Source organism: Grus americana, chromosome 25 (assembly GCF_028858705.1).
Source record: "Grus americana isolate bGruAme1 chromosome 25, bGruAme1.mat, whole genome shotgun sequence".
NCBI classification, from domain to species: Eukaryota; Metazoa; Chordata; class Aves; order Gruiformes; family Gruidae; genus Grus; species Grus americana.
In genome coordinates, this window is record NC_072876.1 from 5992093 (window position 1) to 6004609 (window position 12517).

A 12517-nucleotide genomic window follows, 5' to 3' on the forward strand; every position below is an offset into this window, starting at 1 on the left:
AGCAACAGGACACTGAGTGGGTGCTTATTCTTGCAGAGGGGAGAGATCAGATACTTTTACTAAGAGAACTGGACCACAAGTGTTCCTCTACCAGGATTCACCACAGCAGACATTTATGTCCTTCCCTGTTTCATAAGAATGAAACACCCTCCCAGCTAGCAGTAGGCAAATCAGGGTCTTTTCAAACAGCAAAAAGCCCTTTCTGCAGGAGATGAGCTGCTGTGTGGGCTACCCATGCCTCGACCTGCCTTCCCATGGGGGGCTCAGGACCCCTGATCGCACCCCTGGGGACAGAGGGACAGGGCTGTACCTCGGCTTTGCTGCTCTTTGGGGAGTGGAAGGTGCCTGCAGGTCTGATTAAGCGTGGCTGACTTTGTCCCGTCAGGAAGGCAGCTCTGGCTGCCCCAGCGCCTGGATCTGTTTTCATTGCTGTGTTCGCTGGAGCTAACAACTAGAGGCTTGTCTCTGTCCTGGCCACGTGCAGAGATGCTCAGCAGGAGCGCGGTGGAGCTGTGAGCCCTGTGCTGGCTGGCCTGGCTGGAGGGGCAGACCAGCACTCCCAGCTGGAGGCTGACATTTCCAGTTCCGTGGGAGAGCTGCAGTGCTTCAAGTTACAGCCCAGCAGCTGCAAACCCAAGCTCCCCTCAATGCCAAGCAGTTTGCAACACACTCTCATCTCCAGTTCAACCAGCTCAGGTCTGCGAATGCCGTGGTCCACAGCCGAGCCCTGGGAAATGTGCTTGTACAGCAGAGCACAACGCTCGGGCTTCTGGAGCAGAGCCTGGAGCAAGCCACCATCTGAGTGCAATCGTTCACAGAAGCTTCTCATCCTCATTTCTGCCACCAGCGATGACTGCTGATGAATTCCCAGTGCTGCCCAAAGCGCGGGCTGACACGAGCTGCCTCTCAGGCTGCAGGGATGTTCGGGAGAGCAATGCTCCTGCCAGCACGGAAACGGCGGCTGCTGTGTGACCTTTCCAGCCAGGTAGGCAGCAGCCTCCGCTCTGCTCACCAGCCCTCCCTCCCAGCACGGCACCTCGTCCCCTGCCCTGCCCCACGGAGCAGCAGCACAGCCTTACAGCAGAGAGGATGTGGCTAAGCGGATGTTTGTCCCCTCCTGGGAAGGTCTCTGCAGCCGTGTAGCATTTACACCTCTTAGCGCTAGGATGCACAGCCCTGGCTCTCCAGGGACGGGAAATTCAAGGCACCCAGTGATGTTACTGGTTTCTCACCATCGCCGTCTGCAGCACTGATCCATGACCTCCAACAAGGGGGTGAGGAGAGCAGTGGCGATGGCTCTTCAGGGCCTGGGGGTGGAGGGAAGGGGCCCCAGCGCTCGGTGTATCTCGTTTTCATCCAGCGTTTCCTGAGCACGCCCGGGCACTCCAGGCAGCTGCTCGGCAGCACCGGAAACCCCGGGGGCTGGGAAACAGCGGCAGCACAGGCAGGGAGGGCAAGGCAGGGAGGGCAGAGCTGCCCGGAGACCCTCGGCGTGGGGGTATCTGCACGGGTCAGCTCTTGAGCTACAGCCCGGCTTCTCCACAACCTTCTGGCCATACAGAGATGCTGGCAAACTTCTCCCCTTCCTACCGCAGGGCAACTCTCCATTTGGAAATAACTAAGCTTCCTCTGTCCTATTCTACACTGCAAAGGCTCTGGCCTGGAGAAGACTCGAGTGGATGTGAGCTTGAAAAAGCACCAGGTGACTTAAGCCCCCATGATGGCTTCTGCCTATAGCCCTCAGCTGGAAAATAGTCAGGCTGGCCTAAAATAGGATGTTTTTGTGGATCCAGTCCTGCTCCTATTCAGCACAGTTGTTCCGAGCAGCGGGAGGAAAAGATGCTCGGGGACTGCTGCGGAGCCGCTCCCGGGCCCTTAAGCCGGGTCATTAACACCTCTAATCACCGCGCCAGGGCAATTTCCTGGCGGCTGCTGCGCGGCCCTGGCTGCGAGGCACCGCTAACCCGCAACTGCCCCGCATTAACACTTCAGATTGTTATGGGCGAGCAATTAGGCCACACTCAGCCCAGCAAAGCGGCGGGAGCAATTATGACCATCCTATTAAAACTGACAGAGCTCGCTCTATATTTAGAAACACGGGGAACTGGCTGGTTTATTTTTTTCCCCTTCCTTAAACGATTTTCCCCAAGTCTCCATGGTCCATTTAGCTGGTTTCAGCCGCAGCCAGCTGTAAACTTTGGAGGGGGCATTCTCCGCTCCGAGCCATGTGCAGTGGTTATTTCCTCTGCTAATGAAGCCGAGCTGGAGCCGTGTCAGTGGGCTGCGGAGGGGGGGGTTGTGCCAACGAGCCAGTCGTGCTCTATCTTTAGCTATCAAACCTCTCCCCAGCCCACCTGTAAATCCTCCATGGGGGGCAGCGCTTGGTGGGTGAGAAGGTAGCGGGGCTGGGGAGGTCGGTCCAGAGAGGACTCGTCCCTCCTGGGGTGCATCCCGTGTGCGGCATCCCCATCCTTTTCATCCCGGACCCCCAAGGCATGGGGCGGGGGGGGGGCTGTGCGGAGGTCCCTCAGGATAGCTGAGGGGCTCCGGGGATGGGGGGGGGGGAAGAGAGGAGGTACCCGGGCGGAGAGCAGCGGCAGCAGGTGCGGCGGGCGGGGGGGTGGTCCCGGTGCGGGTCCCGGTGCGGGTCCCGCTGACCTCACAATGCGGGCGGGCGCTGCCGCGGGAGGCGGGCGGGAGGCGGGCCGGTGACTCATGGCTTCCCAACGGCGGGCGGCTCCTCCCCGCGGCCGCCGGCCCCGCGGCAGCCCCCGGCACATGGGCCGCGGCTCCGGGAGCGCGGAGCTGGGTATGGCCGTACCGCCCGGCCGCTGCCCTGACTGCCCGGGGCCGGAGCGGGGCGGCGGGGGCGGCGGCGGCGGCGGGATCCCCGCTGTGCCCCACCTCGGCATTGCGGTGGACGAGGGCGACGTGCTGCCCGGGGCGCTGCGGCTCATGCGGGAGCTGAGACCCGGCTGGGAGCCGGCGAGGGTGAAGACCAAGGTACGCCCCGCCGGGGTGGAGGGGTGGGGGGAGCCTGCATGGAGCCCCCCCCGGGACCGGCCGCCGCAGCCCGTGCACCCCCCGTGAGGTTCGTCCGAGGGGGCTGCAGAGCCCACCCTGGGGGGCTGTAGGGTCAGCCCGAGGGGGGCTGTGGGGCGCACCCCGAGGTGCTGCAGGGCCCACCCTGGGGCAGCTACAGAGCTCGCTCGCGGGGGGGGGGGGGCTATAGGGTCCACGTGAGGGTGGGTGTAGGACCCACCGTGGGGGGCTATAGGACCTGTCAAGGAGGGTACGACATCCTGTCACCCCATTCCCAGTTCTCCGCTCTCAGAGCGTAGCTGGGGCTGATCAGGTGCGTGAAGGTGTGACACCGCCGCCCTGCAGGCTTTGGGGACCCCTCGAGCAGTCCCTGAGCGGTGACTGTGAATGCAAGTGTGTCCCCAGGGTCCCTCGAGGCTGCCCAGGTGGGTGAGGGCTGGGGGGCTGCCAGGGTGGCAGCCTGCACTGCTGGTCCCCCTGGAATCTCCCCTGCAGGTGCTGCACCCCTGCCTGCACCCAGCGATGCACAGCGGTGCTGCCGGGCCCCTGCCTGCAGGAGTAGCTGCTCCCAGGAGCAGGTCTCGCTTGGGTTACTTGTGGGCTTGCACCTTTGCCAGATCCCGTGGGCTGAGCACAGGTTTGGATGGGAGCTGGGATTCAGCGCTGGGCTCCTTGCACAGGATGGGGCTCAGCTGTCCCGAGCTGGCAGGGCTTTGCTGCAGCGGCTGGGAGAGCAGAGCTGGCAGCTGCCTGACATGGGAGTCCCTTTCCCCCTCCTCGCCTCTGCCCGGGGGTGCGAGGTCTGGGGTGGAAACACGAGGCTGGTGATGTCTGTGCCCTTACTGGGCTCCTGGCGGTGGGCACGGGAGTATGGAGGTGGCGGGGCTGGGTGCACTTAAATGTATGTACGTGCATACGCGTGTCCTCCGAAGGCACACGCTTCCCGTGTGTCTGGAGTGACATTAAAAATGTATTAATAGCCAAGTGTAATTAAATATAAGAAGCTGCAGGAAAATACATATGAAAGGGCAGATGGCAATAGGCAGGAAGCTCAGAGTCTGAGTTCCTCAGAGCACAGAGTTGTAAGAGCAGGAAATGTCTCAGGCTCTGTGCAGCACCGAGCACAGACCTCAGTGGCGATGGTTGTTTGAGAAGGACCCCAGGTCTCTGGTATCCAGGCTCTCTCCAGGCATCGGAGGGGGTCAGTGTTCAACAGCAGCTTGTGCGTGCGTGCGTGTGTTTTTAATTAAATAAAAAAAAAAAAAAAGGCAAAAAACCCCTCAGGAGTGGGGGGGAAACCTCCAGTTGTGTTTCCCTTAGCTGCTATTGCAAGAGCTGTTCGGGAGGGGATTGGAGTGGTGCACTGGTCCTCAGCTGGTTCCTATTAGCGTTCCTGTTCGCTTTCCTCCGCGCACTGGAGCGGTGCCCGGTTCGCACCACCTCATTGCACGGTGTCGGTGCACAGCTGCTTGCAGGGGCTGTACCAGGCTGTGCCGGTGACACAGAAAAAATCTCCCAGTGCTTGGGGCAGGGCGTGGAAGATGGGGAGGAAGGGTCTCTGGGCGCTCAGCCTCCCCTGCCTGCCCTCTTCTTGCTGGGGTCTTCAGCCCCCTGTGCTCCAGGTTGTGCCCGCTTTCCAGGGCTCCCGCTCCTCATCCTTTAAGCTCTGTCCCTGGAAAGATCTCCGTACCGAGAAGGCACAGGCGGTGTCAGTGAGTCAGCCAGCCGTGCTATCAGGGAAGCACGCACTCCATCCCTCATCCAGAGATAAGAACAGCAGCAGCAACGTGGAGCCAAACCCCCGCGAGGACTCTGGCGTGGCTGGACTTTTTTTAGCCCGACTTTGGCAACAAGGTGCCCTACTGCGGTCTGTCCCCGGGCTGCCGGCCGCCTCTCGGGCTGGGGAGCAGCGCTGGGTGCTGCCTGCACGGGGAGGCAGCCAACACGGCGGTGCTTTGGGGATGCCAAATGGTCTCACAGCAGGCGCAGCACCGGGGGGTCGGATGGAGCTGCTTCGCTTCAGCACCTTTGCACAGTGCTTGGGTCTCGCTTTGCATTTAATTGCTGCAAGACTCCTGGTGTGGAGTCACACTCGCTTTCCCCCCTTCCCTGCTGTCACGCAACCGCAGCAGGGAAGGATTTGGGCTGGTAGCAGCGCTGTGGCCCTGCTGATAGCCGACTGCACTTTGGATACGCAAAGAGTAGCACCGGGCATCTCCCAAGCAGCCACCGCCGGGAGCTGGAGGAGTTGCCGCCCCCAAGGCAGGCGAGCCCCTGCGTGCGTGTGTGCAGGTTGCTGACGAACCACGTGCGAGTCTCCAAAGTTAGCGGCCTGGAATTCAGGGGGGGATAAGGCTCAGTAATCCTGTTAAACCCGCTGGAAAGGGCTGATCAGGCTGTTGAGCAGCAAAACAAAGCAGCGCGAGGACTTCGCAGGTGAGGCGGTGCTGAGCATCTCGACGTGGAGCCGTTCACCTGCGGCTGATGTGCGTGTGGCTGATGGAGGGCACCGGCCCCAGGGTGCACCGTCCTCTGTATGGACGGGCTACGACACCTTTCACTTGCTGAATTTCTGACCTCTGGGGCCTGACAGGACAAGGAGAGGAGAGAACTGAGTATGGTATCGCGGTGGAAACAGATTATCTGGCCTGGGAAAAGCAGCTCGGTTGCTTGAGAAGGTTCAGCCTGCCCCAGCTGCAGCCGAGGGGCAGCAGCCCGATGGGACGTGGTGGCCAGCTTGCTGCCTGCGGTGCTCACCCCAAATCCAGTACCAGCCAGCTGTGTAACGAGGGGTGTTACCACTGGCTAACTTTGGGTGTCTCATTTGAGTGCTTTGAGTTTCCCTCGGGAGGCTGCATGGGGAGCCCTATATATAGGCACCCTATATAGGAGCGTGCGTTGCTGAGTGGGATGTCTAAAATTAGCTGTCCCACCCCCGAGCACCACCGCTGCCATAGCATGCGCCCTCGCCCCCCCTCCTGCTCCGCCAGCATCACACCTGCTCCGGCTCCCCGAACCCATAGGGGATGAGGAAATCACTCTCGTGGGGAGCAGCAGCACCCTGGCACCCTCAGCGCTGAGCAGGAACCGCGTGGGGCCGAGCATCCTGCCTGCGTGGGGGACGATGGGGCAAAGGTCCCCCCTGGGGCGATGGAGACCCAAACCCCTCGGTGCACCGGAGGTGACTGAAATTGCCGCGGGATGGGGAGAGGAGCCCAGCGCGGGCGGCAGCCCCTGCATGTGCGCGGGCAGGCGGCCAAGCCAGGGCGACGGGAGAACAAAACTCTCTTTCCATCTGTGAGGAGCCATCAGAGCAATGACACGAGACGTCCCCAGCAGAGACGTCCCTGCCTATCAGTGACCCAGCCCCGCAGGGAGGGTCGGGAGGAGGAGACGGGGTGGTGGTGTTTGCTCTGTGTTGTTTGCTGGGTGGTTTTTTTTGGGTTAGTTTTTTTTTTTTTTTTTTAAATTTTGTGCCAGAAGATTTACGCTGATTTTTTGGGAATGTTTCCCAGGGCTGCTCGGGTGCCAAGCATGCTGGCGGCACATCTGGCCTGAGCTATTCCTGAGCTCCCAGGTGAAAAATGGCAGGATTTCCACCCAAGCCGACAGCTTTGTGCAGCTGAAGCCTCGTGCCTGCAGCCCCGCGCAGAGCTGCAGTATGTGCGTGAGCCTCGAGGCCTTGCAAACTCATGCCATCTGCTGCGGGAGCTCTCCTGGCTGCCCTGGGCACTGCCGCTTCGTGCTCTCTTTCCCCCATCGCCTGTCAGTGCTTCCTCCCTGGGGTCTGCTGGTGGGAAGGGGGTTTCCCCCATGCCCTAGCGTGGCGGGGATGTACAGGCATCGGCTCTGCCGCCCTTCTCCCCCTCCAGCTCTTCACCGATGGCATCACCAACAAGCTCGTGGCCTGCTACACGGACGAGGGCATGGCGGACGCGGTGCTGGTCCGTGTCTACGGCAGGAAGACGGAGCTGTTTGTGGACCGGGAGACGGAGCTGAGGAACTTCCAGGTGCTGCGTGCCCATGGCTGTGCCCCCGACCTCTACTGCGCCTTCCAGAACGGGCTCTGCTACCAGTTCCTGCCGGGCATCGCGCTGGGGCCCGACCACGTGCGGGACCCCCACATCTTCAGGTGTGCGGGTCTGGGGAGGAAATGTGGGATGGGGAAACCGGCAACGGGTTTTCTCCGTGTCTCCAGTTCTTCCCGTCGCTGCCTTTGTTCCAGACTGGTGCTCGAGCATTGCTGAAGCGCATAAACCTGGGTGGTGCTGGGGAGTAAATGGGCCAAACTGCAGTCGGGTTTTTCACCACGGTTTTACAGCCTCAGCTTTTGGTGAATAGAGATTGCATGAGAACCAGGGCTTTTACCTGAACTTGCCCAGGAAAGGTGAATGCTGCTTTTGACCCACACTGGGTCTTGAAATGCTTCAGAGGCTCACAGCTGAGGTGGAGGGGAGTTTCAGCTGTGCTGGCCCTGCATTTTTAACACAGCTTTTGGGGAACCCCCCCTCAAGACATCTCAAGGCTGGTTTTGAGGAGTGCTCCTCTCGCCCATGCATCCGTGTTTCCTTCCAGGCTGGTGGCCCAGGAGATGGCCCGGGTACACGCCATCCATGCCAACGGGAGCCTTCCCAAGCCCATTCTCTGGCAGAAGCTGCACAAATACCTCATCCTCGTGAAGACGGATCTCAGCCCAAAGGTATCCAACCCCAGGTAAAGGCAGAGGGATCCCAAAGAGCCAGGCTCTGGCTTGGGCATCCGCTGCCCACCCATCTCTAAGTCTTCCCCGTACGGGACCGGGGGAAAGAGCCCTGGTTCCCAGGTAAAACCTCTGCAGGGGTCTAGGGCTGGTGAGTGGGGCTGGGGATGGTGCTGGGGCTGGATCCAGCCGCTTCTGGATCGTGATCCCTCTGCAAGCGTATTTGTGGCCAAGGCCCCAAGAGCAGGTGGGATGGAGGCATCTCCGTGCACCCTTCAGCGCCCTTCCTCCTGCCAGTCTGGGGATGACTTTGGGTGTTAGAGCAGACACAGCTCTGGGTTGTGTCTGTACAGCACCCAGGCAGGATCTGGCCTGAGCCAGAGACTCCCACCTGCTCTAATAATCCGCCTCCTCCTCCCTGCAAATCTAGCCGGCGTTTTAAGCCCTCCCTAGAATAAACTGAAGCTCAAGCCCTTCTTACGGTGGGGATCGGAGCAGCAAGGTTGGGCCGATGTTGGAGGGGATGCTAGAAACCCAGTATAGATTAAAGCAGCCAGTTCCCACTTCAAACCAGCTCATCCCATTTCTGGGAGCCTGGGTTCACACCAGGTGAGTGCTGGGGTGTCTGGGAAGGATGCGGGCAGCCCCAAGAGGTGGTGGAAGGTGAATGAACCCAAAGGCAAGCAAATAATTAACCTGCTCCCTGAGCAGTGGTAGCAGGACACAGCGCCTTTCTCAGCGCTTGCCCTGCTGCAGGCAGACTTTACCCAAGCCTCCACCTTCAGTGTAGCCAGTTAGGTAATCATTAACTGGCTCTCTTCTTGGAACTGAAACTTCTGAGGTTACTGAGAGGGGACGTGCCCTGGCAGAGTCCAAAAAAAATTCCCATTGCCTGGGGGTTAGTTGGGTGCTTTCGGAGTGAGCGCTGGGGGACTCGGTGGCTGGTTGGGTGGATTTGGGGGATGGATGCGGGTGTTAGTGGGGAGAAGGGAAGGGCTGAGGCTGCAGCGTGGCATCTGCCAGGCACCCTGGGTACCACACAGCAGGCTGGAGGGTGTCCAAGCTGAGCCTGGCCTCCCCACCAACAACGGCCTCGTTAGCCCACGCTTTGTGTCACTGCTGAGATCGTTTATAATGTGCACGGAGGGAAGCAAGGGGCAACGCTGCTCCTCTGCCCCCAAGGGAGGTTCCCCGTGAGCAGAAGTGATTCCACCCCGTCCCCTTCCCCAGCCTCCAGCAGGACGTGCCCAGCCTGGAGATGCTCGAACACGAGCTGGCCTGGATGAAGGAAACGCTCTCCCAGCTGGGGTCCCCCATCGTGCTTTGCCACAACGACCTGCTCTGCAAGAACATCATCTACGACGGGACGCAAGGTTCGTGGCAGCAGCTTCGCACGCTCGCCGGAGGGGTCTGTCCCTCACCCACCTCCCCCGGGGCCAGCAGCTCCATCTCCAGCCCCTCTCACAGCCCCTGCCTTTGCCTCCGCAGAGCACGTTCGCTTCATCGACTACGAGTACACTGGCTACAACTACCAGGCTTTTGACATTGGAAACCACTTTAACGAGTTTGCGGGTGAGTCGGGCTCCTCTCCATGGCACCGAAGGTCCTCCCCCAGTTCCAGCAGTTGCCCCGAGGTCTCCTGGTCCCTGGGGATGGAGGAGGCGGTTGTATCCCCAGTCCTGCGGTGGGAAACGAAGCAGCTCCTCCTCAGGCTGCCCGGGGTTAGAGCAATGTGTGAGGGACGGTATCTGCTGGCGCTGGGTGCTGTGCTGCTGGCACTGGGCAGCCTGGCTGCTGCTGGGATGCAATGCCTGCACAAGCCCAGCTCTTAACCATGCAAGGGCTGGGTGCGCGCATCAAATCAGCGGGTTGATCCCCGGCTTGTGCGCTCCTGGAGCTGCGGGGGGTTTCGCTCACCTGGTCACGCATGGGGAGAGCCCCGCGGTCAGGTCGCTTTGCCCCGGAGAAGCCCTCCCTTTCGCCCTTCTGCCCCTTGGGCATCGCTGACCCCGGCTCCCCTCGCAGGCGTGAAGGAGGTGGATTACCGCCTCTACCCCAGCAAGGAGACCCAGCTGCAGTGGCTGCGCTCCTACCTGCAGGCCTACAAGCAGCTCACCCAGGGGAACCAAGGAGGCACGGGGACGGCCGTGTCCGAGGAAGAGCTGGAGGCTCTCTACGTGCAAGTGAACAAGTTTTCTTTGGTGAGTGGTGGAGGTGGGAAGGAGCCGGCCTCTCCCGAGGGCTGCCCGTGGGACGGGTTTTCCTCTGCTCTCGGGTGAGCCGGGGCTTTGTGCTGCAGCTCGGCTGGCGAGGATGGGGGTGCAGGTACCAGCCTGGGTGTTTGGGGGCACCCAGGGCAGGAGGCTGCCCCGAAGAGCCCGGCTGCACCCAGGAGGCACTGAGCCCTCAGACAAGGTCAAAGATAGCACTGGCTGCCCGCCATCCCACCGACACGTGGGACCGCGTGTCTCTGAAAGCTGTGGCCTTGGGCATCCCTTCAGAGCGGTCAGGCAGACCCTGGGTACAGCGGAGCATGAGGAAATCCTCTGGTAAATGCCATGGACAGACGGAGCTGATCTGCTGGAAACTTAGGGCAAAATCTCAGCTGGTTTCCCGGCTGGAGCTGCCAGGAGGGACACCCCGCCTGCAAACACCGAGGCTGGTACCCTGAGCACGTTGTGCGGCTGTTCAGCATCCTTCCTGCTGGCATCCCTCGCCTGGGCTGGGACCAGCCTCCAGGACATATAGCAACACAGGCGTGGGCCAGCCCCAGCTGGCTGCCACCCCGCGTCCTGTCGTCCCAGCCACGGGACTTCTGGGACCCGGCCAGGAGAGGCGCGAGTGACTCATCCTGCGGGCAGGGATGCTCCGTGCCCATTTCTGATCCTTGTTTTGTCTGTTGCAGGCATCCCATTTTCTCTGGGCATGCTGGGGCCTGATCCAAGATAAATACTCTACCATAGACTTTAACTTCTTAAGGTGAGTCGGACGGGGCTGGGGGGGCATTTGCTCCCAGCGCAGTTCAGTGTTCAATGACTGGAGCAAGAGGATCCCAATGGACCCTCCGTGCTGCAGGGATCCTTTGTGGGCAGGGGACGTGGGGCTGGGGCACGAAAGTCTCATATCTGTCCTTCTCTCCTCTCTCGGTAGATATGCAAAGCTAAGGTTTAAACAGTACTTCAAGATGAAGCCGGTGGTCACAGCCCTGCAGATCTCTAAATAGCGTCTCCAGCCCATGAGACCCTGAGCTATTTTGTCCTTGCTGCGTCCACAGCCCTCGCATCCCCCTCGTCCCTTCCCCACCCCAGTCAGGGGCGAGGGCAGGTCCTGATGGTGGGAAGGGGGAGAGGAGACTTGTCCCGGCCACCGATTAAAGGAGACCTTGGACATACCTGAGGTTGGACCATGAGATGCTCGAGAGGACCATGGCCTCGGAGAGGCCCCTGCCTACACAAGGAAGCCTTACCATCGCCTTAACGCCGAGCCCTGGCTCAGCCCCGGTGCCTGTGCTGGCACTACTGCTGCTTGGCCTGGCACCCGGTGTGCTCCCTCTGTGCTGTCCCCGAGGCGGGAACCGGGTCCCCCCATCTACTCAGGAGCCCCCAGAGCTGCCGAGTTGCTTTAGCTGCCCAACGCATACGCCGTGCTCATTGCCTTCACTGCTCCCTCCATCCCCTCTTGCCTTGCCGCTTGGGCTCCCGCCCCCAAACCAGCACCTTTCTTGGGTCAGTATTGATCCTGGGCTTGGGGCTGCCTGAGCATGGGACCCTGTTCCATGAGGAGTGGGTGCTGCTGCGCGCTGGCACGGGTGGTGCGAAGCAGCAAGGGGAGGCGATGGCCGTGAGCCACATGGGCTTGGGACCAGCAGGCTTTTTATGGCAAGCGGGGGTTGTCCGCACCTCCTGCGGTGTGCTCAGCCTACAGCTGGCTCTGCTTTTCCCCAGTCGTGGTCCCTCAGAGTCCCGTTAGCTCCCTGCCGCCCTCGCAGCTTCCCTCGTAGCATCCCATGCTGCCGGAGGAAGGGGCTCCCAGCTCTGCCTTCCCCATCTCCCTTAAGGCCCGGGGGCTCCATCCTGCCCCTTGCACAGGTGCCATCCCTCTGCTCTGGGCTGTGTCCCTGCGTGGGACCCCCTGGCAGGAGGTGAAATGGAGCTGATGAGCTCCATGAGCTGGGCACAGCTTCATCCCCTGTCAGCACTCAGCTGCTCCCCCACTACAGGCTCTGCGAGGGTGATCCTGGCTGCTGAGCACTGTCCAGCTCATGACAGTGGTTGTGCATCAGCTGGGGAGTGGGATCAGACCCCTCTGCCCCTGCCTTGGCTGCTTGGCGAGTGCTATGGGGACAAGACAGCTGTCCCCTCCACATGGGCGCAGGAACCTGCCCCAGCAAGAACCGGGACTGTTGTTGCATCTGGTGTTCGTTTTGGTGCAAAATAAAAGCTGCTGGTAGCTGGAACTGGGGGATGGCAGATCTGTGGGGACTGGTGCAGGACTTGTGCCGGAGCAGGGGTGGCATCTCTGGGATCCGGGGGTGCACTCAGCCCTTCTCCTGCAGCTGGAGGTGCTGGGGAAGGCCAGAGCAGGAGCAGAGATGCTGGTGGAGGTATCTCCTGACAGGGTGAGCTGCTGCTGACCCCCGTGCTCCTGATCTCCCTTCGGGTGTCTGCATGCAGCACTCGCTGCCCCTTCCCTGCTGGCAGCAGCTGTCGGGGATTGTCCTTGTCCCAGAGTGATGCTCTGTGCTTTACAACAGTCTGCTTCAGAGCTGATCCCACA

The 12517-nt window shown here is 61.1% G+C and overlaps 1 protein-coding gene across 1 annotated transcript; it reads left to right on the plus strand.

Moving 5' to 3' along the window:
- The first annotated feature begins 2737 nt into the window (after positions 1-2737).
- On the plus strand, positions 2738-12197 carry ETNK2 (ethanolamine kinase 2). The gene is made up of 8 exons (XM_054804326.1): positions 2738-3003; positions 6915-7174; positions 7618-7755; positions 8972-9114; positions 9230-9313; positions 9767-9942; positions 10647-10720; positions 10892-12197. Exons 1-8 carry the CDS (start codon positions 2779-2781, stop codon positions 10962-10964), a joined length of 1173 nt encoding a protein of 390 aa, XP_054660301.1. The 5' UTR covers positions 2738-2778; the 3' UTR covers positions 10965-12197.
- Positions 12198-12517: the final 320 nt, after the last annotated feature.